Genomic DNA, 25,030 nt, shown 5'->3' with positions numbered 1-25,030 from the left:
TATTACCACATTCTGTTGGGTTGTTGTTGGGTTTTTTTGCACTATTGATTACACTACGTCAGGGGTCAGCAACCTGCGGCTCCGAAGCCACATGCGGCTCTTTGGACCCTCTGCTGTGGCTCCCTGTCAGGTGATCCCACCACTGGCTGGCCCTCCCATCCCAGTCACTCCTCACCTGGCCTGATAAGGTAAGGGCGACGGCGGGGGATGGAGAAGCGGCCAGGGCAGAGACAGAGAGATACAGAGAGAGGAGGAGAAAGAGATATAGAGAGATACAGAGAGAGAGGGAGAGTGGGGGGAGAGAGGAAGGGAGGGAGGGGGGAGAGAGAGATATGTCAAAAAGATTTTGTGGTTCCCGGTGTTTTTTAACAACTGGTTCTCTACCCTAATGACCGGCTAGGTAGGCCTGGCTAGGGGGGGGTCATGTGACTCGTGGAAGTGAGTGACATCGAGTTGACCATGCCCACTCAGATTTTGTGGCTCCCGGTGTTTTCTTTTTTGTGGGAAACGGTTCCAAATGGCTCTTTGAGTATTTAAGGTTGCAGATCCCTGCACTATGTTTATTGTTGTGCCCTCTTCTACAATCTGTGAGGATGATGGATGGTTGAAAAAAATGGTTTCTGAGCAGACAAAAAGAGCATAAATCTTAAATATTCATAACAAGGAGCAGCCTGGTGGTTAAATTAGCTGTAGGACTTTGGAAGCTCTGAAAACAAATTGGTTGGTTCTATTTCCCTAAATTACTTAGAAAAGAGAATGCAGAGAAGAACTAATTATGATGACTTTCAGGACCCCACATTCTTTACACACTTTAATAAAATAGTTATTGAACCCTAAGGCAAGACGGTAACATTATTTCAGAAAGATGGACGTTCGCGTCAATATATCTTTCGCATGAATACAAGTCTAGCCATTGAAGTTAGAAAGTAGATTATCTTCGGCAGCTTTGCTGAATCGGAAAATCCTCAAAAGACATTGCATCTCTCTAACGCTTCAACTGTTTAAATTGAACAGAAATTGCCTCAATCTTAATGTGGGGAGAATAAAGGATTTTATTTAAAGCAGCATTTCCATCCCACTTTTCTGCCCACCAGACCTCATGGACCTCACATATGATCAGCAAATCTGGGTTAAACTAAACCACAGGGAGTCCTCAACTTACGACGATTGAGCCCAACATTTCTGTTGCTAACCAAAACCTCTCTTAAGTGAGTTTTGCCCCATTTTATGACCTTTCTTGCCACCGTTGTTAAGTGAATCACTACGGTTGTTAAGTTAGTAACACGGTTACTAAGTGAACCTGGTTTCTCCATTGACTTTGCTTGCCGGAAGATTGCAAAAGGGGCATTGCGACTGTCATAAATGTGAGTCGGTTGCCAAGCATCTGAATTTTGATCACGTGACCATGCATGATGCAGCAATGGTCGTAAGTGTGAAAAATGGTCATAAATCACTTTTTACAGTGCCGTTTGAACGGGTCACTAAATGAACTGTTTTAAGTCGGAGACTACCTTTAAGTCTTTGTTTTAAAAAACCTTTAAAAGAAAGATAAAAACGAATACAAATTAACACACCAGATTTATGATCTGAAAGATATAACCCCGAAAAGGAAAAAGAGGAAAAAAATAATAAATTTCCCAAGGATCTGGGATAAGCAGATGCGGATGTTTCAAGGTGTGTCTGTTCTGCCCCAGCTATGGACCCCAAAGAACGCAGCACGCACAAAGTCCGTTCAAACCTTAGTTTACTAAATAAACCAGTCTTTTACAACAACGGCTGTTAATTAACTGCATTAACAGCCGCCAAGAATTCAAAGAATAATAACTGAAAGCTTACTGTGGTTGGCAGAATGCCCAGAAGCAATTTGTAGGAAGCTGATAAGATAAGCAAGACAAGACACAAAGGTATGTTAATGAAGTTGTTCCCTGCAAATTGCTTCAGTCGGCGTTCCTCCTTAAATAGGCTAAGGGAGTGGCCAGTTAGCCCCAAGCCTTACTCTCGAGGAGACCTCCTCCTGAGGAGCCACTCCTACCTTTTGGCAGCTCTGCGTGCCCGTGCATCGAGAAGAGGCTCCTCCTCTTCGTCCTCTTCACTTAAGGGAGCTTCTGGAGGTTCTGAAGGCCCTGGCTAAATCCCCACCTCTGGCACCACATCTTCTCCAGCCTCCTCATTGTCCGACTTGAGTGCCAGTTGCACAGGCTGCTGGCACAGCACCACACCAGTCTCCTCACTGTCGGAATCAGCTACTAGCTGCACAGGCCGCGTATGGGCCACAACAGTATCTCCCAACATCAACAATTAAAACAAAGCAAGCAAACAAAAACAGGAAAGATTAGCAGGTTCAATAGAGGTATAACGATGTTTTTGAAGAAAGAGCTGCTAGACCCTCCCTCCCTTCCCTTGCCCTCCCCTTCCTCCCCTGTCCTCCCCTCCCCTGGTTATCTAAAAGGCAGAGATTGCCACCATTTACTTTTAGTCTCAAGATGAAGTTGATTTGCATTTTTTAAAAAAACAACAATCCATGAAATGTGTTTGAATATTAGTTGCGTGGGTTGGTAGGTAGGCTGTTGGTTTGAGGTCCAGGCTTGTCAATTTGGTTGCAAACGTTTTGTCAACATTCGAGGAGACATCGTCCGTGCGCTTTGAGTTGTGCTCGTCTGTCAGAACACAGGCCTCTAAATCCCTTTTTATGAGATGCAAATTGGTCTGAATGTTGTTTGTTTGGATATTTTCCACCAATAAGTCAATAAACAGACATCGAGCCACTCTACCAATCGCCGAGAACGAAAGAACTGCATCAACCACGATCCCGAAGGTAGCATTGAAAATGAACAGACACCCCACTACGCAGCAACAAAATTATAACGCAGTGACTCACAAGAAATCGGACCACGTCTCATCAACAACAGCCAGCCACTCAAATTATCAAACAAGCTGAAACCAGACCATGACTCAGAAGCACCCAGATAACAACTCTAATCCTAATCTGCATCACACAAATGGTACTTCACTACAGCTCAACAACAGCAGCCAGCCAATCAAACAGTCCGAAATCAGACCATGACTCAGAAATATCCAAACAAACAACATTCAGACTAATTTGCATCTCATAAAAAGATATTTAACTCGTCTGTGTTCTGACAGACAAGCACAACTCAAAGCAAATTGACGATGTCTCCTCGAATGGTGATGAAACGTTCAAAACCAAATTGCCAAGCTCGGCGCTCAAACCAACAGCCTAACAACAATCCATTTTTGTGTGACTTAGTTGTTACATCTATATCTCACTTTTATTTCCTGCACTGTGTAGGAAACTGGTCTAGATTATCTCCCTCCATGAACGCTTCAACCTTTATCATGTTCTAGTCCGTCATTTTTCCTACAACAGCTGGCGACTCCGCCGGGACTCGAACCCGGAACCTGGCAGAACCCCGAACAAAAAGACAACTGAGAAGCTTTTTAGGACTAGCTAGCTTTTGCTGTAATTGGATGGGGAGGGGGAACAGGAAAAGCTCTGGCTTTATCGAATTTTCTGGAGCCTATTTGTCAAAATAATTGGAGGGGGGGCCCAAAAAGCTGGCCCCACTGTTTGAAGGTGCTGGCTGCAAGTGCAGAATTGATTCAGAATTGTAATAAACTTACTTTTTCTTGTCCTATACTCATGCACTCCCCTCATGAGGAGCAGTCTGTGTTGGATACTAAGGGACATTTGTGGATTAGTGGGCAAAGGCTGACAAAATATCAGGCAATTAGGAGTGAGAATCCACAGGTGTGTCTGGTGGTGTCTAACCGATTAAATCCAGCACCTTTGTTGCCTATGGAGTCTGTTTCTGAGCATGATTGTTTACAGGTATTGGAGGTTTATTCCACCCGATCATGTAAATATGGTAAAATAAGGTAAATATGTATGTTAGGTGGCCTGATTTAGGTCGTAAAGGGGGGGGGGGGTTGGAATATGGAGATGGTACAAAAATTTAATAAGCAAATTGGGAGATTCCAACAATATGTGATGGAATAAGTACCCCCTAGATTAGTAATTTAATGTCACTCATTTGAACCTGGGGACCAAGTGGAAGATGGAAGGGAGCTGTTATTGGTATTATGACTTCTCCACTTGCTATTAAGATTGCAGAATCAAAATCATGGATCCATCGGACATGAGTCAAGGCAGCAGCTGACACCGGCTGGAAAGTGTCCGTGGACAAACAACATCCAACGAAACTGACATTTGAATGTGCTTAAAGAAAGCTTTTGTATTTTATATATAGGTTACCTTGATGTATATCTGCTGATGTAACCCGCTGTAAGCTAAAAAGAGGATGGAGCACCTGCTCTCTTGAATTAGTCCGGAACTTGGATCCTGACAAGAGATTGAAGATCATTGCGGATCCATGTGGGAGGAAAATTGGGTGTGGGCACTTTGAGTAATTGGGGTAGTAGCTTTATTGATTATTGTGTTTTACAGATATAAGCAATGGTTTTATGGACAACCAGGGCCCATTTGATTTCTCAGTCGTTCCGATTCCTGATATTTCCCCAACCGGCTGCGGAGTGTGAACCTCTTACAGATGAAAGAAGTCCCTGCTTAGGACACCCTGGAAGCTGCCTTTTGATGCAAAAGAACAGAAAAGAGAATTTTCTTTAAATGTGTTGGTTTTGTAATTGTGGGTGTGAGTGTTGTTGTTGCACTCACGGTATTGATTGTGTTTTATGTATAAGCTGTAAGGTAGAGTGGGACGTGAAAATTATAGAGGAGGTGCTAGTACATTATTTGGTAATAAATTCTGAAGAAGTCCCCTTGTAATATTATCTGAAAAGGGAAAAGCTGAATGTACCTGAAATTCCTAGTCATGTAACAAATACCTTTGTCAAATTGGCCGAAGACATAGCCCATACCCTGAATGTATCGAATTGTTTTGTTTGTGGAGGAACTAACATGGGAGAAAAATGGCCATGGGAAGCTCAAGGAATTAAATTATTCCAAAATATTAGAAATGGATCAGAAAGGTAATCTGTCATATAATAAGGGTAAGGATGCAGACTGGACCTTGACTACTAGTTTGGTAGGGAATGTTCGTTTTCAGAGAAAAATTGTCCCAGGTGGGAAACCTCATATGTACAGGAAAATGGGAAAGTAAGGTATGGTGGTCAGGAGCTAATGCCACAGAGGGAACTGATGAAATGGCCCTGTTTAAAGTAAACGGGTTATCCTTTTTAAAGGATCCAGATAATCAGACCCTTGAATGGCTGGCTCCTGATGGGCTATACTGGATACGTGGTAAGATGGCATATGGGGTCCTACCTAAATCTTGGTGTGGAGCCTGTGTCCTGGGACTAATTAGGCCTGGATTCTTTTTGCTTCCCCTTAAAACCCGACAGGTGTTAGGTGTCCCGGTATATGATGAGGTATATGAAGACAAAGACGACAGGTAGACACATCTGCAATAGGAGAAGTTAGGGTCGGAGGTAACCAACGTAGTTGGGGAAGTGAGGAATGGCCTGCGGAGCGAATTATTGAGGTTTATGGACCAGCTACATGGGCGGAAGATGGCATGTATGGCTATCGGACCCCTATATACATTCTGAACCGTTTAATTCATCTGCAAGCTGTGGTTGAAATCATCACCAACGAAACTGTAAAAGGTCTTACTCAATTAGCTAGGGGGAGTGTCAAATCAAGGACATATATTATGCAGAATAGATTAGCTTTAGATTATTTGTTAGCCAAGGAAGGAGGGGTATGTGGAAAGTTTAATTTGACTAACTGCTGTATAGAAGTTGATGAAAGCGGAAAGGTTATTAAGGAAATAACAGACAAAATGGTTAAAATAGCTCATGTGCCAGTCCAGACTTGGAAAGGTCTTAATTTACAGGATATGTTTTCAGGATGGTGGCCAAAGTTACCTGGCCTGCAGGCCATTTTTGGCCTGGTAGGATTAATAGCTGCAGGGTGTATTTTTCTCCCGTGTATTTTACCTCTGTTTGTTAAAACTATCTCTAAAAGTCTATCCTTGCTGGTGGAACGTAAGACAACTGCTCAGGTGATGGCTATGTGGGATTACAAACGGCTCCAGCAGGAAGAGGACCTATGGTGTGACTCGTCTGGATAAACAGATGAGTCACAAAGGGGGGTATGAGCCAGGCTAAGATTCGATATTGGGATAAAACTCAAATATTAGAAATCCAAATCTTTGGTCAAGGCAGAAGTGCCTCTTCCGTGCCAAGGTGCTGAATTGACAAACGGTATTTGACGTAGGTACAGAATTGTAAAAGGGCAAACTGACCCTAAACAGATACATCCTGTTGTTTAATGTTTATTATACCCCAAATGTCATGCATATCCCTGGATAAGGGGTGCTGCTTTCTTATTGCCCTTGAGGCGTCTTTTAGCCTCTTATCTCCTCTTTTATTATGTCTTGAGCTCCGGAGCTGAAAGCCTGAGCCTGTGGAAACAGGGCTGTTATGTCTTTCTTAGAGATAGATTAAAGGGTAGCTTCTACGTGTGAAATGCATCACTCTCTGTAATACTTTTGCCTTTAAACTGTATAAATACATGGCCAGAAGAAGCCATCGGCGTTCAGACCTTTTTCGTGGTCTTCGGACTGTTTGAACCTTGCGCAAATAAAAACCCTTTCCTGCACTGAAGAGCTTGTTCTAGTCCGTCATTTTTCCTACAACAAATCACTACTGTATTTTTCAGAGTATAAAACACACCTTTTTCCCCCCTAAAAGAGGGTGGAAATGTTGGTGCGTCTTATACACCGAATACAGCCATTTTTGGCCTCCCGAAGGCCAGCCCTACTCGTTCCATTTTTGCGAAAAACAGGCCCATTTTTTGCCCGATTTTTGTAAAAACAGGGGTGGTTTTGCCCTACCCCAGCCCCCAGGAGCACTCTGCAGGCCTCCCAAACCCTCTGCACACCTCATTTTTCACAAAAACGGGCAAAAAATGACTCATTTTTCACCTGTTTTTGCAAAAAACAGGGCGTACAGAGAGTTTGGGAAGCCTGCAGAGTGCTCCTAGGGGCTGGGGGAAGGCAAAAACGCCCCCATTTTTGCGAAAAATGAGGCACGCAGAGGGTTTGGGAGGCCTACAGAGTGCTCCTGGGGGCTGGGGGAGGACAAAACTTTTTTTTTCTTACTTACCTCTTCGAAACCTTGGTGCGTCTTATATACCGGTGCGTCTTATAGTCCGAAAAATACAGTAATCAAGATGGATCACTAGGGATCCCCAAATTCACCCAGCTCTGGGCTGATGGACAGGGTCAGAGGTGTTACCTGCTTTGCCACTCTGAAACTCCATAGAAACAGCTACTCAACTATGGAAACCAGAATAATAATTTGAAATACAATGACTTAAGACCAGCTGGTAATGAATAGGATATGTAAGCTGCATCTTTACAGTTTACACATCTTTGTTTCAGAACTTTAGGAACACCGTGAACAAGTCTGGGGCCCTGGGCATGGGATAGATAGAGCCTATCTCTTGGCTGGGTAGAAGGTTGGAGGGACAATATCCAATTGCTATGTCTTTTGTTTTTATTTCAGATTGTGCATTGCATGTACTGTGTATTATTGTTAGCCGTCTAGAATCATGTAAAAGTGAGAGAGGTGGCTATATGAATCAGTTATATCAATGTTTCTCAAACCTGGACCAGTTTCCGAGGTGTGGACTTCAACTCCCAGAATTCCCCAGCCAGTAGCTTAGTAGCTGGGGAATTCTGGGAGTTGAAGTCCACGCCTCAGAAACCGGTCCAGGTTGAGAAATACTGTGTTAAATAAATAAATAAAACTTGCAGCAACCAACTATCTTCTATAACAATTCTATATTTTAATTTATCCCAGAAAGGGTTAAGCATTTACAAGACTAAAGAATGGCACTTTCAAGCCACGAACAACATTTCTAGGAAAGTAGAGCTTTTGGAGACCAAAATTGATTGCTCCCTTCACTTCCAGTGACAACATCCTACTGATATCCTGCCAGTTTCAAGATAGTTGGGTATTTGGTACGATGGGCCATGCATTTCTGACGGTCGATAAAAAGGCTATTGGTTTTCACGGCGATCTCCTTCTCCAGATGCATCCGGCTGTCCTCCAGGTTGCGGAGGCTTTGCTCAGATTCCAGAAGCTTCTTTTTGAGAGAGTCAATGGATTCAGTCAGTTCTTCCACTTCGCTGATGAGCCTGAATGGAGGACAAAAGAGGGGAGCATGTTGGTGGTGGTAGATTGAGACCTCCCCGTAGAGAATGAGAAGCTGGGGGTGAAACTGGCCTGGAGATAACATTTTCTCGGAAATGTTTATCAATACATCTAAAACAGGAATGCAGATTTTGCTAAACCATACTCTATGAGCAAATGGATCTGTCTCACAGCGGTCTCAAAAATAATAAGAGAATAAGATAATTCTTTGTCGGCCAAGTGTGGTTGGACACACAAGGAATTTGTCTCCGGTGCAGAAGCTCTCAGTGTACATACAAGCAGCAAGTGATAAATCATGATCATAATCATAAAATACGATCAGGGGTGAGCTGCTGGGGGTTCACAGGGGTTCAGGAGAACCTCTAACTAAGATCCTGTGCAGTTCGGAGAACCCCCAAATCCCACTCCTGGATGGCTCGAAGAAAGCCTCCGGAGCCCGGGGAGGGCAAAACCACCACCTCCCCACTGTGGTGCAGGAGGCCGACTACGCCATGCCTACCATGGCCACGCCCACCCAGCAGAGAACCCCTTGCTAAAATTTTTGAAGCCCACCCCTGAATACAATCATCATAAATCATAAGATACAACACTCAGTCATAGTCACAGGATACTAAATAAGCCAGGGTATCAAACTCGGATAATCACGGCATCATCACATGACATATCGCAACTTTTCCCCCCTTTGCTAAACTGGGTGTGGGCGTGGCCAGCGCATGACGAATACGGCCTCTGGCCGTGGGCTGCGAGTTTGACAGCTCTGAAATAAGCAATTAACATAAATCATAATAGGATACTAAATAAAAGCAATCAACCTAAATCACAAGATACAAACAACAAGTTATAGTTTAAATCCAGTTTAAACGTTACAGAAATGAGAGTAACATGTTGTATATAGACAGGTTTTCGTGTCTTTTACAGAAATCATTTTAATAATTTATAGATGAGATGGGCAGCCATATAAATCTTTTAAATAAATTAACAAACATGAATGAATTACATTAGAAAGGTTTATAATCTATACTAATACTCCTTCCTAAAAAATCAAGTTCTCAAATTTAACAAAAGAAAAAAAGCTTTTTCAATTTTCAAAGAGAGAGAAACGGATGTTTTTCTGGCTGATTATAAGAATGGTAAGCCTGGTGCTTTCAGAGCAATTGATTTTATCCAGAGAAAAAAAAGAGATTAGAAAATTGCACCTAATTAAAAAGCTTAATTGGGGTGAATAAATATTATTAGCCTCTGTATCTATGCCTCTCTTGAATAATCTGTGGCTGGTCTTTCCGATACAGCCTCTTCCCACTTATGGCTACCCACAAAGCTATTTTTCCATCTTTTTTAAAGGTCCAAATTGAATCCATGTACCTCAAGACTTAGACCCAAAGGCAGTGGTGGGATTCAAATAATTTAACAACCGGTTCTCTGCCCTAATGATTTCTTCCAACAACCAGTTCACCAAACTGCTCAGAAAGTTAACAACCGGTTCTCCTGAAGTGGTGCGAACTGGCTGAATCCCACCACTGCCCAAAGGTGCTTTTTCAAAAGAAAACTGGGCTTTGTTTTTCTGTGTAGACATTTCACTTTTCATCATTCTCAGAACTGAGGAAGCTTCTTGGATGAGAAGCGAAATGTCTTCAAAAGAAAGTCCAATTGCCTTTTGAAAAAGCACCTTTGGGACAACCAGGACCTGGATGACTGAGAATCTCCATAGACAGATTAAACAAACAGATTAACAGAGTTGGAAGGGACCTTGTAGGTCATCCAGTCCAACCCCCTGCCCAAGCAGGAGACCATACACCATTTCTGACAGATGGCTGTCCAGTTTCTTCTTGAAAGCTTCCAGGGATGAAGCTCCCACAACTTCTGGAAGCAACTTCTATTCCACTGGTTGATTGTTCTCACTGTCAGAAAATTTATCCTTATTTCCAGGTGGAATCTCTCTTTGGTCAGTTTCCATCCATTATTCCTTGTCTGGCCTTCGGGTGCTTTGGAAAATAGCTCGACCCATTCCTCTCTGTGGCAGCCCCTCAAATATTGGAAGACGGCTATCCTGTCTCCCCTGGTCCTTCACTTCACTAGACTAGCCAGGCCCAGTTCCTGCAACCATTCATCTTATGTTTTAGCCTCCAGTCCCCTCATCATCTTGGTTGCTCTTCTCTGCACTCTTTCCAGAGTCTCAACATCTTTTTTATAGTGTGGTGACGAAAACTGGATGTAATATTCTCGGTGTGGTCTTATTATGGCTTTATAGAGTGCTATTAGTACCTCACTTGATCTTGATTGTATTCCTCTGTTAATGCAATTTAGTATTGCATTGGCTTTTTTGGCTACCGCCGCAAACTGTTAGCTGTTAGACACACTGCTAGACACTAAAGAGTGTTAGGAGGTATTCATCTATTACAGATCCAGGATGTTAAATTATTTCATTCTTTAATATCCCTCAAGGCTACCTAAAAGAGCCAAATCCTCACTCTGTAAATTTGTGATATCACATCATCCTGCCCTCCCGCTGGTATTTGAAGACTCCAAATAATAATAATAATTATTATTATTATTAAATCAGGAAGCCCTGCTCCTCACTCACACACTCACAAAAAAAAAAAAAAACCCCACAAGAGACTTTTACCCATTTGTGATTTGTACGGACAGAATGACGCAAAGTATTTGGGGGCAATTGAGGAAAACAGTAATATTTGATGAGTAAAATGACAAATGTCTCCAATTTTCTGTCTTGACATTTAAGAACAGAATTAACCTGAGTTGCCAGAGCACACAACTTAATGGCTGTTTGTTATAGAATAAAGAGGTAAGACTCAGAAATTCTGGCACTCTAAGAAAAATTTCCACTTGTATCTGAACAACTGGAAGAACGATTATTTCTGCTCCCTGGGATTAATTTCAGTCCTTTGATTTTATGGTATTGTGGAGGAGAAAGATCAGGGGTGCTATTCAGCAGGTTCTGGCAGGTTCTGGAGAACCGGTAGCGGAAAGTTTGAGCAATTTGGAGAACTGCCAAATACCACCTCTGGCTGACCCCAGAGTGGGGTGGGAATGGGGATTTTGTAGTATCCTTCCCCCAGGAGTGGGGAGGGAATGGGGATTTTGCAGTATCCTTCCCCTGGAGTGGGGTGGGAATGGAGATTTTGCAATATCCTTCCCCCAGGAGTGGGGAGGGAATGGAGATTTTGCAGTATCCCTCCCCTGGAATGAGGTGGGAATGGAGATTTTGCAGTATCCTTCCCCTGGAGTGGGGTGGGAATGGAGATTTTGCAGTATCCTTCCCCTGCCACACCCACCAAGCCATGCCCACAGAACCAGTAGTAAAAAAAATTGGATTTCACCACTGAGAAAGATGTACAAGCAACCTAAAACAAAGGAGAAATTTCCTAACGGTGAGAACAATTAATCCGTGACTTGCCTTCAGAAGTTGTGGGTTTTGAAAAAGAGACTGGACAGCCACTTGAATCAGGGAAAGGGCCAGACTGAGCCTCTTCTTAATACTACTTAATACAAAGGCCTGGACACTAAAACATACGAAGGACGGCTGCAGGATTTGGGTCTGGTAAAGAAAAGAAAAACTAGGAGGGGACACGATAGTGAGCCAGGCTAAGATTCGATATTGGGATAAAACTCAAATATTAGAAATCCAAATCTTTGGTCAAGGCAGAAGTGCCTCTTCCGTGCCAAGGTGCTGAATTGACAAACGGTATTTGACGTAGGTACAGAATTGTAAAAGGGCAAACTGACCCTAAACAGATACATCCTGTTGTTTAATGTTTATTATACCCCAAATGTCATGCATATCCCTGGATAAGGGGTGCTGCTTTCTTATTGCCCTTGAGGCGTCTTTTAGCCTCTTATCTCCTCTTTTATTATGTCTTGAGCTCCGGAGCTGAAAGCCTGAGCCTGTGGAAACAGAGCTGTTATGTCTTTCTTAGAGATAGATTAAAGGGTAGCTTCTACGTGTGAAATGTATCACTCTCTGTAATACTTTTGCCTTTAAACTGTATAAATACATGGCCAGAAGAAGCCATCGGCGTTCAGACCCTTTTCTTGTCTTTGGACTGTTTGAACCTTGCGCAAATAAACTCTTTCCTGCATTGAAGAGCTTGCTCTAGTCCGTTATTTTGTCTACAACAATAGCAGTCTTCCAGTATCTGAGAGGCTGCCACAAAGAAGAGTGGGGGTCAATCTATTCTCCAAAGCCCCAGAGGGCAGGACAAGAAACAATGGATGGAAACTAACCAAAGAGAGAAGCAACCTGGAATTAAGGAGAAACTTCCTAACAGTGAGGACAATTAACCGGTGGAACAGAAGTTGCCTCCAGAAACCATGGGCGCTCCATCACTGGAGGTTTTGAAGAAGAGACTAGACAGTCACGTATCTGAAATGATATAGGTCAGTGATGGCTAACATTTTGTCATCACGTGCCAGGAGCGGGGGGGGCGCATGTGCATGCCCACACCCATAATTCTATGCGCCCTGCACATGCGCGCGCTACACATACACACACCCTGCTTCCCCCGGTCCTGGCATGCGATGGCCCAGTAGGCCCATTTCTCTCTCTCCCCAGGCTCCACAGCCTTTCTTTGACTGGAAGTTGGCAAACGGGCTGTTTCTGGCCTCCGGAGGGCCTCTGGGGGGGTGGGGGGAGGGTCTTTTCGCCCTTCCCAGACTCCTAGAAAGGCTGTGGAGCCTGGGGAGAGAGAAAAACAGGCCTTCCCCACCACCCCCTGAGGACCTCCGGAGGCAGGAAACAGCCTGTTTCCCTACTTCTGGTGGGCCCAGAAGGCCTGAAAATCAGCTGGCCAGCACACACATATGCGCTGGAGCTGAGCTCACGTGCCCACCGATATGGCTATGCATGCTACCATAGGTTCACTATCAAGGGTATAGGTTCTTCTACTTGAACAGGGGGCTGGATTAGATGACCTCCAAGGTCCCTTCCAACTCTGCTACTCTGTACAATCTGTATACAGGTAGTCCTCGACTTCAACAGTTCATTTAGTGACCATTCAAAATTACAATGGCACTGAAAAATGCGACTTATGACTGGTTTTCACAGTTACGACCTTTGCAGCATCTCTATGATCACGTGATCAAAATTCAGAGGCTTGGCAAATGGTTCACATTTATGACCGTTGCAGTGTCTCCAGGTCACGTGATCCCCTTTTGTGACCTTCTGACAAGCAAAGCCTATGGGGAAAGCCAGATTCACTTAACTATCAGGCTCCTAACTTCTCAACCGCAGTGATTCACTTAACAACGGCAAGGAAAGTTCATCAAATGGGGCAAAACTCACTTAACAAATGTCTCACTTGCCAAGAGAAATTTTGAGCTCAGTTGCGGTCATATGTTGAGGACTACCTGTAGTTTTGGATTTTTCTTGCTTTGTTTATTCAGACACACTGAGGAAATAACGCTGAATAAGATGCCCAGAATCACTGAGAGTTGAGTGGACAAACAAATTTGTTTAATAAAGAAATAAACTGCCCATTTCCCCCCCCCCCCAAAGTGTTTTTAAAAAGCAATATACATCTGCTTCATTCTTTCTGTGCTGACCGAAGAAGTTTGGATCCCTTTTCAACTATAAATGCAGGAAACTATTCATAACCTAGAGAAGTCCCTGGTGTTCATTTCTAAATAAATATATTCAAGACTCCAGATTGAGTTTATTTAGAAAATATTAGAACAATTGCAAGAAAATTGAGGCTGAAAACGTGCCAGAATTGCTAATTAAACCAAATTACCTTTACCAAAATTGTTAAATATTTCATTGTAAATCAGTGGTTCGGGAGAGCCAGTAGTGGAAATCTTGATAGGAGAGCGAACCGGTTTGCTCTGAACGTCAGTTGGGCCGGCCGTCTCCCCCCGCCCCCGCCCCCGCCCTATACCTACCTTTATTTCTTTTGTTTTTAGGTCAGCTGTAAGGCACGGCAGAATGGATTGCCATGCCTCAGCTGTTTTTTTACTCAATGCGCTTGCGCGAAGCACGGCGAGCGCACAAAAAGCGTGTGCATGATGCGAACCGGTGGTAAAACTGATTAGAACCCACCATTGTTGTAAATGCCATATAAGTAAACAATAGCTCAGAAAACACTACCCAGATTAGCTTTATTTGGCTGTAATCTGTCATCAACACTCAAGGCTCTCATCTCGATTTTTTGGATCACACCCTGCAGATACCCCCTTCTACCAACTTCAACATGCCACCTGGAAGCACCATCCTTACCCAACAAGACCAGAAGATTGGGAATCTTTATTCTTCGTTTAGTGGGTGAGTAGCTCAACCACCACTTCCATCAGAATTTCTTTACCTCGGCAACTTTAAAATGGGTGGACTACAATTCCAAGAATTCCTCTGCCAGTGTGCTGGGAGTTGAGATCCATATATCTTGAGGTTGCTGAGGTTGAGAAACGGTGATCATCATTTAATGACCCCATAATCCCTTGCGGGGGTGGAGTCTGGGCAACTGAATGGAGCTAGAAGAGTGTTCCTGTTGCCCTTCCTGTTGCCAATGCGGAGTTTTGTTCAGCAGATATATTCTCATTGTGCCCAGAGAGAGAAATATCTGCCTCTACCTAGGATCGAACTCACAGCCTCCTGATTGTGAGGCGAGAGCTCCACCTCTAGGCCACCGCACCACTCAGGTTGAGAAACAGTGATTTATTGTACATTATCATCATCATTATCTTTAAATTAATATACTGCCTAGTGACTTACCTGAACTGTGCAGTGTCTCTGCAGAGATCGATGTTGGGCCTAAAGGAGCGATCATACAGCCTTGTTTGGGCTACTTTGAGGGGTGTTTCTTTATCCTTAATCGCTTGCTTCAGGGCCTCAATGTTGTGCTCTTGGTGCCCAATCTCCTGGAGGGTCTGTTCAAAGAGGATATGAAAGATAGTGGCATAAACAAACAAACAAACAAACAAACAAACAAACAAACAGTAACTGATCATCAATTGTGTATGGATCGACCACAATTTGCAATGAATTGAATCAAGATATGTGGAGGTTAAGATTCAATTATTTCCAAGAAGATATTCCATCAATCAATCAGAATAGAGTTAGAAGATACCTTGGAGGTCTTCTAGTCCAACCCCCGGCTCAAGCAGGAGACCCTATATTATTTCAGACAAATGGTTGTCCAATCTCTTCTTGAAAACCTCCAATGATTGAACATCCACAACTTCTGGAGTTCACAAATTCCGCTGGTTAATGGTCCTCACTGTTAGGAAGTTTCTCCTTAGTTCTAGCTTGCTTCTCTCCTTTGTTAGCTTCCATCCATTGTTTCTCATCTTTCTTTTTGGTGCTTTGGAAAATAGCTTGACCCCCTCCTCTCTCTGGCAGCCCCTCAAATATTGGAAGACTGCTATCCTGTCTCCCCTGGTCCTTCTCTTCACTAGACTAGCCAGGCCCAGTTCCTGCAACCGTTCTTCATATGTTTGAGCCTCCAGTCCCCCCATCATCTTGTTGCTCTTCTCTGCATGCTTTACATCTTTTTTGTAATGTGGTGACCAAAACTATTTGATATTCCAGGTGTGGTCTTACTAAGGCTTTATAAAGCAGTACTAATACTGTTCACATGATTTTGATTGTGTGCCTCTGTTTATACAACCAAGGATTGTATTAGCTCTTTTGGCTGTTGCCGCACACTGGTGGCTCATGTTTAAGCCATCGTCCACTAGGACTCCAGGTCCCTCTCACAGTTACTGTTTTTGAGCCAGGTTTCACCTAATCTGTACTTGTACCTTTGGGTTTTGTCCTAGGTATAAAACTTTGCTTTTCTCCACATTAAATTTCATGTTGTTGGATAGGGCCCAGTGTTCAAGACTGTCAAGATCTTTTTGGATCCTGAGCTTGCCTTCTGGGGTGTTAGCTATTCCTCCCAGTTTAGTATCATCTGCAAATCTGCGAAATCATGCGAAATCATGTTGCAAATATTCTAGAACAGGGGTCAGCAACCTGTGGCTCTGGAGCCGCATGTGGCTCTTTCATCCCTCTGCTGTGGCTCCCTGTCACTCAAAATATGCGTCACAACCGCCAATGTGCGACACCCGCCAGCATGCAATTTATTGAGCTTTTCAACCCATCTTTTTTTTTTTTAGTTCAAAATGTTTTTGTTGCATGCAGAAATAAAAAATTGTTTTCTCTGTAGCAGTTCATTGCTTACATAAATGCAACACACTATAGTTTTTTTTATACATAGCATAAAGGTAAAAAAACAATATATGCAGCGTTATCTTCATTTTAGATGTCAAAAGGGTTTTGTGGCTCCCGGTGTTTTCTTTTCTGTGGGAAATGGGTCCAAATGGCTCTTTGACCCCTGTTCTAGAAGGTAAGCTGTGCTGAGATGTTTCAAGGAAAACTTCAGTAGAGTTTGGATGTAGCAAAGGGCTGCTGTTGATTAAATTCTGCACCAGGTGAGAAGAATCGAGCCCACGAAAAACAACTTGATGTCATAATAACAAACAAGTATTTTTTTTTTTTTAAGCTACCAGCAGAAGTTTGGATTTGCTCTTAACAGTAAGCGAAACAGCTCTGGACACTTTTACTGTAGTATTATACCAAAAGTTGCACTAATCCCACCACTAAGAGCAATATCCTTCTGGTGCTAAATCGTCCGCCCTCTTTGGACCAACTGGGCTTTTACCAAAAGACATTGGAATAGTCTCATCCTTAACCTGCAGCAGACACGTCTTGTTCGGTAGCTGCAACAGACCAGGTTCCTTCTAAAGCCCGAAGCTGAAGATCAACTGAATTTGCTGTACAAAGGAGGATTGAGATCAACCCTCCTTGTTTTCATCCTCTGAGGCTACTTCTCACAAACACATGATCCTTTCCCACCCCACCCCCAAAAATGTTTATGGGCTTTAACAGTGGTGGGATTCAAATAATTTAACAACCGGTTCTCTGCCCTAATGACTAGCTGGGTAGGCGTGGCTCAGTGGTCATGTGACCATGTGGGCATGGCCAACTCAATGCCACTCACGTCGATGGGCGCTTCGCCTTAGCTGTTACAATGTAATAAGGGTTAACCAGAGAGGCAGTTTCTGTAAGCAGGGCAATAAAGATTAGGCTAGAAACAACAGCAGAATGTTTCCTTCCTGCCTTCCTTACAGGATTAGCCCTGTAAAGTGGAAAAAAACAAAAGGAGATTTCTTCCAACAACCGGTTCCCCGAACTGCTTAGAAGGTTAACAACCGGTTCTCCCAAATAGGTGTGAACTGGCTGAATCCCACCACTGGGCTTTAACCAAAATTCTCCTCCCCATCTTTTAAAAGCTGTTCCCATGTTTTCTCAAGAGCTGGACTTCAAGCATCACCATTGCGGTCAGCTCCTCCACAGTGGGAGGGGAATGGGACAACTCATCATGGCCAACTTTCTGCGGCCAACTCATCATGGCCAACTTATCATGGGACAACTCGCTTGCGGGACAATTTAACAATTCTATTTAATTATTTAAAATAAATAAAAATGATTTTAATTTTTGCCATTCACATTTCATTCTGTCCCTCCTTTTGCATCCTTTCTTTCTTCTTCTTCTTCTTCTTCTTCTTCTTCTTCTTCTTCTTCTTCTTCTTCTTCTTCTTCTTCTTCTTCTTCTTCTTCTTCTTCTTCTTCTTCTTCTTCTTCCCTATCCCTCATCGGACATTGGCGATCATGTTGGCAATCCTATTTTTATCAACAGCCGCACAAAAAAAGTGCTGGTGAGTTTTGTCCCTTAGATTTTGAAGCCATGATGTTCTTCTTCTGCCTGGACCTCATTTGCCTTCAATCTTTCCCTGAAGGATTAAGTGAAGGATGCCGTATTTTTCTGGGTATGAGTGTAGCTCTTGTCCGGTGGCGAGCTGTTCTGTCACGTGATGGCCGTGGCAAGTTGTCCTGCAGCAAGTTGGCCATGGTAAGTTAGTCTTGTTGAGTTGGCCATGGTGAGTTAGTCTTGTTGAGTTGGCCATGGTGAATTAGTCTTGTGAAGTTGGCCATGGTGAGTTAGTCTTGTTGAGTTGGCCATGGCGAGTTAGTCTTGTTGAGTTGGCCATGGTGAGTTAGCCGTGGCGAGCTGGCCGTGGTAAATTGGCCATGATGAATTGTCATAGACCCCAGTGGGAGAACTAGAGGAGGTGGGCCCATACTTTTTGTAAACTGTGCTCCATCTTGTGCTTGGCATCCTCCAGCTCCTCACAGCGCTTGGCAAAGGCCTGGTTCACCACGTCAAACTGCATGCGCAGATCCTCAGCTGTGTCATGGAGGATGTTGTCAACCAGGGCACGGAGATTGATGGAAGCCAGCCTTTCTCGCTCAGCCCTGTAGATGTTGTCATGGCTGTGCTTGGCCCACGTCTCTGGGGTGGAAGCACTGCAGGGAAGATACAGACGAGGGTGGGGGCAGAGGGGAAAGGATGTAAATCGTATGGCCAGAACCTTAACCTGTGGCCAAAATTTACAGGGCAGTCTTCATTCATATGGAACCCATCTCAAAAGAAATGTAAGAAATGTGACAGTAGAGTGTGGAGAAAGGTGGACCTTCCAGGAGAATCAGGAACCAGATGGTTTCGCCCAACTATGCAATCCTTGGTGACCTTAGTTCATCCCCAACTAGGACTTTGTCTCACCTGTCCTCAAACTTGGAGGAGCTGGGATGGAACTGAATGTTGGTGCTCTGGTTGCTGTACCGCCCACATTTCTCATCGATGTTGTAGGTTTCCACCTTGTCCGACCAATCCATTTCGCAGACCTGCTTGTGGTCCCGATTTAACCTGGAGAGGTGAGGGACCACAAAGTTTAGTGCCAACCTTCGTTGAAATTGAGGTGAGATGAGCCCCACCCCCCTTTTGCTGGCCTTCCGTGAAGGCGTAAAAACGTGTGGGTTTTTTTTTCCTTCAAGGCCTCAGAATTTCATTTTTTTAATATGTGCTGGTGTCAAAGATGGAAAGCAGAGAAAATCCCTACAGAGGGAGAAGTAATTAAGAAAATGTTGGATTGTGCAGGAATAAATAGATTGACTTTGACAATTAAAGAAAGAGAAGAATCGGAGTACTTTAAGATATGAGGGCAATTTTATCATTGGTTAGAGAAGATATATATATATATATATATATATATATATACAGGGCAGGGGTCAGCAACCTGCGGCTCCGGAGCAGCATGCGGCTCTTTGGACCCTCTGCTGTGGCTCCCTGTCAGGTGATCCCACCACTGGCTGGCCCTCCCCTCCCAGTCACTCCTCTCCTGGCCTGAGAAGCTAAGGGCAACGGCGGGGGATGGAGAAGCGGCCAGGGCAGAGACAGAGAGCTACAGAGAGAGGGGGAGAGAGAGACAGAGAGAGATACAGAGAGGGAGGGAGGGAGAGGATTTTGTGCTTCCCGGTGTTTTTTAACAACTGGTTCTCTACCCTAATGACCGGCTGGGTAGGCGTGGCTAGGGAGGGTCATGTGACTGGTGAAAGTAAGTAACATTGAGTTAGCCACGCCCACCCAGATTTTGTGGCTCCTGGTGTTTTCTTTTTTGTGGAAAACGGTCCAAATGTCTCTTTGAGTATTTAAGGTTGCAGGCCCCTGATACAGGGCAAGGAGAAAGGAGATAGATAAATAGAAAAGTAAGAAATGTGGGAGAAATGTTATAATAAATGAAATGATCATATTAAGATATGATAAATATAGGAGGAGTAAGAAGACACAAAAGATGTACTCAGATGATACACTACATCAGGGGTGGGCAATTATGGCTCTTTTACAACCTGTGGACTTCAACTCCCAGAATTCCTGAGACAGGAATTCTGGGAGTTGAAGTCCACAGGTTGTAAAAGAGCCACAATTGCCCACCCCTGCACTAAATGATTGATTATGTATTGTATTGTATGTTTGTTTGTTTATAAAATTAAAAAACTTCTATAATAAAAAAATATGTGCCGGTGTGTTCAGTGAAAAAAAAGTGACAATAACGGTTATCTTCTTACCTTATCTCTATGGAGATTCTCCATCCTCCAGGTCACGGTTGTCCCAAAGATGCTTTTTCAGGAGGCAACTGGACTTTCTGGTTTTTCTTTGAAGACGTTTCGCTTCTCATCCGAGAAGCTTCTTCAGTTCTGACTGGAGGTTGGGGAATTTATAAATCCTTCCATTCCCCACCATCCAGCCAGAGCGGAAGAAGCTTCTCGGATGAGAAGCGAAACGTCTTCAAAGAAAAACCAGAAAGTCCAGTTGCCTCTTGAAGAAAAAAAAAAAAAAAAACACCTTTTGGGACTTCTTACCTTATCTTATCTGTTTAAAAAAAAATTAAAATTATAATAGTTAAAAATGAAACACCAAGATGATGGGCAGCCTGGGATGAAAATCTTCTCTACCCCGTCACATCCCCCCAGGCTAAGCAACACAACCAGGTTCCTAGACTCTTCCGGAAGGCCAAAGGGGGGGGGCAGATGTCTCCCCCAATGGGAGACTATTCCAGAGGTCAGAGGCCACAGCAGAAAAGGCTCTTCTCCTGGACCCCCGCCAGCTATTAATTAATTTCAAATGTTCCTTTGCCTCTTTAAATGCTACATACTGTTTTTATGCTTTTGATATTTTATTGCACCCCAACCAGAGTCCTTCTTTTATGAAAATATTAAATTTCCAAAGATTAAAATACGCAGTACAAAAAGAAACACAATACACACAAAAAAAAAAACAAGAAAAAAACACATACACACACAAAACAAAAGATATAAACAACCAAAAACAAAATTTCAATACTAATAACAACTTTTCTGCATCGGTATCTCTAACCTATTTAACCTCTTTACACAAATTCTGCTTCTAAATATCTTCTATCTTAAACTTACATCTTTATTTAAATTATCTTGGTTTCTATTTACAATTCGATCTCATAACAAAAACATCCCTTAAATTTTATGTTTACTCTCCAGCCGGGAATACCATTTATTCCATATTAAATAGTACTCGGTGTCCTCCTCCCTCTCCTTCATTTCCATAGATAATCTGTCCATGTCTGCACAGTCGTATATTTTTTTTATGATGATTTGATCTGGAGAGGTTCCTGTCAACCAGAGTCCTTCTAATGAGGGAGACGGGCATTACTTAAATATGGTGGATAAAATAAATGTTAAAAAGTAAATTTCCCTCTGAAGCACAATGGTTTGCACAATATGTTTTGATTTCATAGGTAAAAGTCCGTTTACCAATCTGTTTTCTTTTAGCCTCGTTCTCATCAGAGGATGGCCTCCAGGGAATAATGGCACCAAGTCAGAACAGGAACAATTTTTGATGCCCCTAAATACAGGCAGTCCTTGACTTACGACCACAATTGAACCCAAAATTTCTGTTGCTAAGCGAAACATTTATTAATAGTTTAGTTTAGTTTATTTGATTTATATACCGCCCTACTCCCGAAGGACTCAGGGCGGTGAACAGCCACAAGATAAAAACACATAAATACACAATTTAAAAAACAGAATAAAACCAAATTAAACAATTTGGCCGAAGACAGATTTAAAACACCCCAATAAATTAAGAACGAATTAAAATTTGCATATTAAAAAGGGAAAAAGGGAAAAATTAGGCCAGGCCAGCCTGATGGAATAAAAAGGTCTTCACAGCGCGGCGGAAGGTGCATAGATCCGGGATCCTCTGTATCTCCGAGGGGAGCTCATTCCAGATAGTAGGTGCCCCCACAGAGAAGGCTCTCCCCCTGGGGGCCACCAGTCAACATTGTTTGGCCGACGGCACCCAGAGGAGCCCCTCTCTATGGGAGTGTACCGGCTGGTGGGAGGCTACTAGTGGCAGCAGGCGGTCCCGTAGATAACCAGATCCTAAGTCATGGAGTGCTCTAAATGTGGTAACCAAGACCTTGAAGCGCACACAGAAGACCACCGGGAACCAGTGCAGCTTGTGCAGGAGAGGTGTTACATGGGAACGCCATGTCACTCCCATAACCACCCGCGCAGCCGCACTCTGCGCCAGTTGGAGCCTCCGGGTGCTCCTCAAGGAGAGCCCCATGTAGAGAGCATTGCAGTAGTCCAGGCGGGAAGTGACAAGGGCATGAGTGACCGTGCGTAAGGAGTCCCAATCCAGAAAGGGATACAACTGGTGAATCAGGCGAACCTGATGGAAAATCCTCCCGGTCACGGTCGTCAAATGCTCTTCTAAAGACAGCCGTGAATCCAGGAGGACGCCCAAGTTGCAAGCCCTCTCCGTGGGGGCCAGCGATTCACCCCCAATAGTCAGTGATGGCACCAACTGACTATATCGGGAGGTCGGAAACCACAGCCACTCGGTCTTGGATGGGTTGAGCCTGAGCCTGTTTCTCCCCATCCAGATCCTCACGGCTTCCAGGCACTGGGACATCACTTCAAGGGCATCATTGGGGTGGTCTGGGGTGGAGATGTACAGCTGAGTATCGTCAGCGTACTGATGGTACTTCACCCCGAAACCACGGATGATCTCGCCCAGCGGCTTTACATAAATGTTGAACAGAAGGGGCGAGAGGACCGACCCTTGTAGCACCCCACATATGAGGCACCTCGGGGTCGACCTCTGCCCCCCTGCCAACACAGACTGCAACCGGTTGGAGAGAAAGGAGGAGAACCACTGCAACACAGTGCCCCCCACCCCTAGCTCTACCAACTGGTGCAGCATGATACCATGGTCAATGGTATCAAAAGCCACTGAGAGATCTAATAGAACCAGGACAGAGGAGCAACCTCTGTCCCGAGCCCTCCAGAGATCATCAACCAACGCGACCAATTCCGTTTCCATGCTGTACCCAGGCCTGAAGCCTGACTGAAATGGATCCAGATACGTTATTTCATCCAGGTGCTGGGGGAGCTGTCGCACAACCACACTCTCAACAACCTTCACCACAAAGCAAAGGTTGGAGACCGGACGATAATTAGACAACACTGCCGGGTCCAGGGAAGGCTTCTTGAGGAGAAGCCTCACCACTGCCTCTTTCAAGGCGGCAGGGAAGTCACCCTCACTCAGTGAAGCATTTATAATCTCCTGGAGCCAGCCTCGTGTCACCTCCTGAGAAGCCAGCACTAACCAGGAGGGACACGGGTCCAACAAACATGTGGTCACGTTCAGTCTACACAGAATCCTGTCCACGTCGTCAGGAGTCACAGGATCAAACTCATCCCAGATAATATTCTCAAAACCTGCCTCAGTCATCCCCCCTGAAACTACCAAGTCGGAGTCCAGACCTTCCCGAATCTGAGTGATTTTGTCATGCAGATACTGTACAAAGTCCTCGGCTCTACCCTCCAAGGGGTCCTCCCGCGCTTCCTGGTGGAGCAAGGAGCAGGTCACCCTAAACAGGGCGGCCAGGCGGATCTCTGATGATCCAATAAGAGCAGCAAAATAATTACACTTTGCTGCTTTTATCGCCACTAGATAATTCTTAATATGAGATCTTACCAGTGTCCGGTAAGAGAGTGGTGTTAAGGGAGCTTCGCCTGATTTTACGATCTTTTGTGCCATGGTTATTAAGTGAGTCACTGAAGTTGTTAAGTTAGTACCATGGTTGCTAAGTGAATCCGGCTTCCCCATTGACTTTGCTTGTCAGAAGGTCACAAAAGGGGATCACATGACCCTGGGACATGGCAACCGTCATAAGTATGAGTCGGCTGCCAAGGGTCTGAATTTTGATCATGTGACTGTGGGATACTGCAACGGTCGTGTGAAAAATGGTCATCAGCCACTTTTTTCAGTGATGTTGTAAGTTTGAACGGTCACTAAATGAACTAAATGTTGTAAATCGAGGACTAGCTGTATACATGAGGATTAGGGAGACCCTCAGATAGCCAAGGAAATAACCCAGAAATTCTCGATCCATCATTCTCTCTCACCTCAACCTACCACACAGGATTGTTGTCTGAAAAAATGGAATTCTTATTTATTTATTTATTTATATTTTCTACAGGACACGGTGGCTCAGTGGCTAAGACGCTGAGCTTGTTGATCGAAAGGTCGGCAGTTCAGTGGTTCAAATCCCTAGTGCCGCGTGACGGGGTGAGCTCCCGTTACTTGTCCCAGCTTCTGCCAACCTAGCAGTTCGAAAGCAGGTAAAAAATGCAAGTAGAAAAATAGGGAGCACCTTTGGTGGGAAGGGAACAGCGTTCTGTGCGCCTTTGGCGTTGAGTCATGCCGGCCACATGACCACGGAGACGTCTTCGGACAGCGCTGGCTCTTCGGCTTTGAAACGGAGATGAGCACTGCCCCCTAGAGTCAGGAACGACTAGCACCTATGTGCGAGGGAAACCTTTACCTTTACCTTTTATATATTTTCTGGAAATCTTGTACAGTACTGCACTTACATAGATGGATATACCAAATAAAAATATTAAAATACTAACAAAATAGTGACACTATTTCGCTTTCATGGGAGACTTATTTGAAAACTAGAAACGTTCACAAACCTAACATTCATCAATCTCAGAACAGCTTTCCATGTTTTTTTTTTAAAAAAAAACATTTTGAATTTCCAGTAAAAGCACCAGGTTTCAAACAGGATACATGACAGAATACGTCTTGTTCTACGTGTCACCTGCTGGCAATTTAAACTGAAAAATAAGAAAGCTTGACGGAATGTAATGTCATGCTAAGAACATCTCAAGGGTGCAATTGAAAATAATTGGAATATAATTTGAGGAATCATCTCTCTCAAATCACTCCATGATAATCACCTGTAAAAATTAAACAGGGATGGATTTTGTAAAGAATTTAAGAGCTGCCAGGCTGTGCAAGCACAGACAAGGAAATATTGGCAGGGACTTGGAAGGAGGTTATTTTGGTTGTTGCACTTTTTTTAAAAAAAAAATCTGTAATTTACAAATGAA

General features: G+C 43.8%; 1 protein-coding gene across 1 annotated transcript in view; it reads right to left on the bottom strand.

Moving 5' to 3' along the window:
• Positions 1-7,849: 7,849 nt before the first annotated feature.
• TEKT4 (tektin 4) overlaps positions 7,850-25,030 on the bottom strand; it is a 22,524-nt gene continuing 5,343 nt past the window's right edge. Inside the window, exons 3-6 of the mRNA XM_070955066.1 lie at positions 18,813-18,956; positions 18,334-18,556; positions 14,921-15,075; positions 7,850-8,183 (exon numbers count right to left, since the gene is read on the bottom strand). Coding sequence (XP_070811167.1) covers positions 7,967-8,183; positions 14,921-15,075; positions 18,334-18,556; positions 18,813-18,956 — 739 coding nt within the window. The 3' untranslated portion in view covers positions 7,850-7,966. The remainder of the gene's footprint in view (positions 8,184-14,920; positions 15,076-18,333; positions 18,557-18,812; positions 18,957-25,030) is intronic.

Source organism: Pituophis catenifer, unplaced genomic scaffold (genome assembly GCF_029215685.1).
Source record: "Pituophis catenifer annectens isolate HBS135680 unplaced genomic scaffold, rPitCat1.0.hap2 SCAF_16, whole genome shotgun sequence".
Taxonomy (NCBI): Eukaryota; Metazoa; Chordata; class Lepidosauria; order Squamata; family Colubridae; genus Pituophis; species Pituophis catenifer.
The sequence above is the reverse complement of the archived record's forward strand: the minus strand, read 5'-3'. Positions and strand labels throughout refer to the sequence as shown.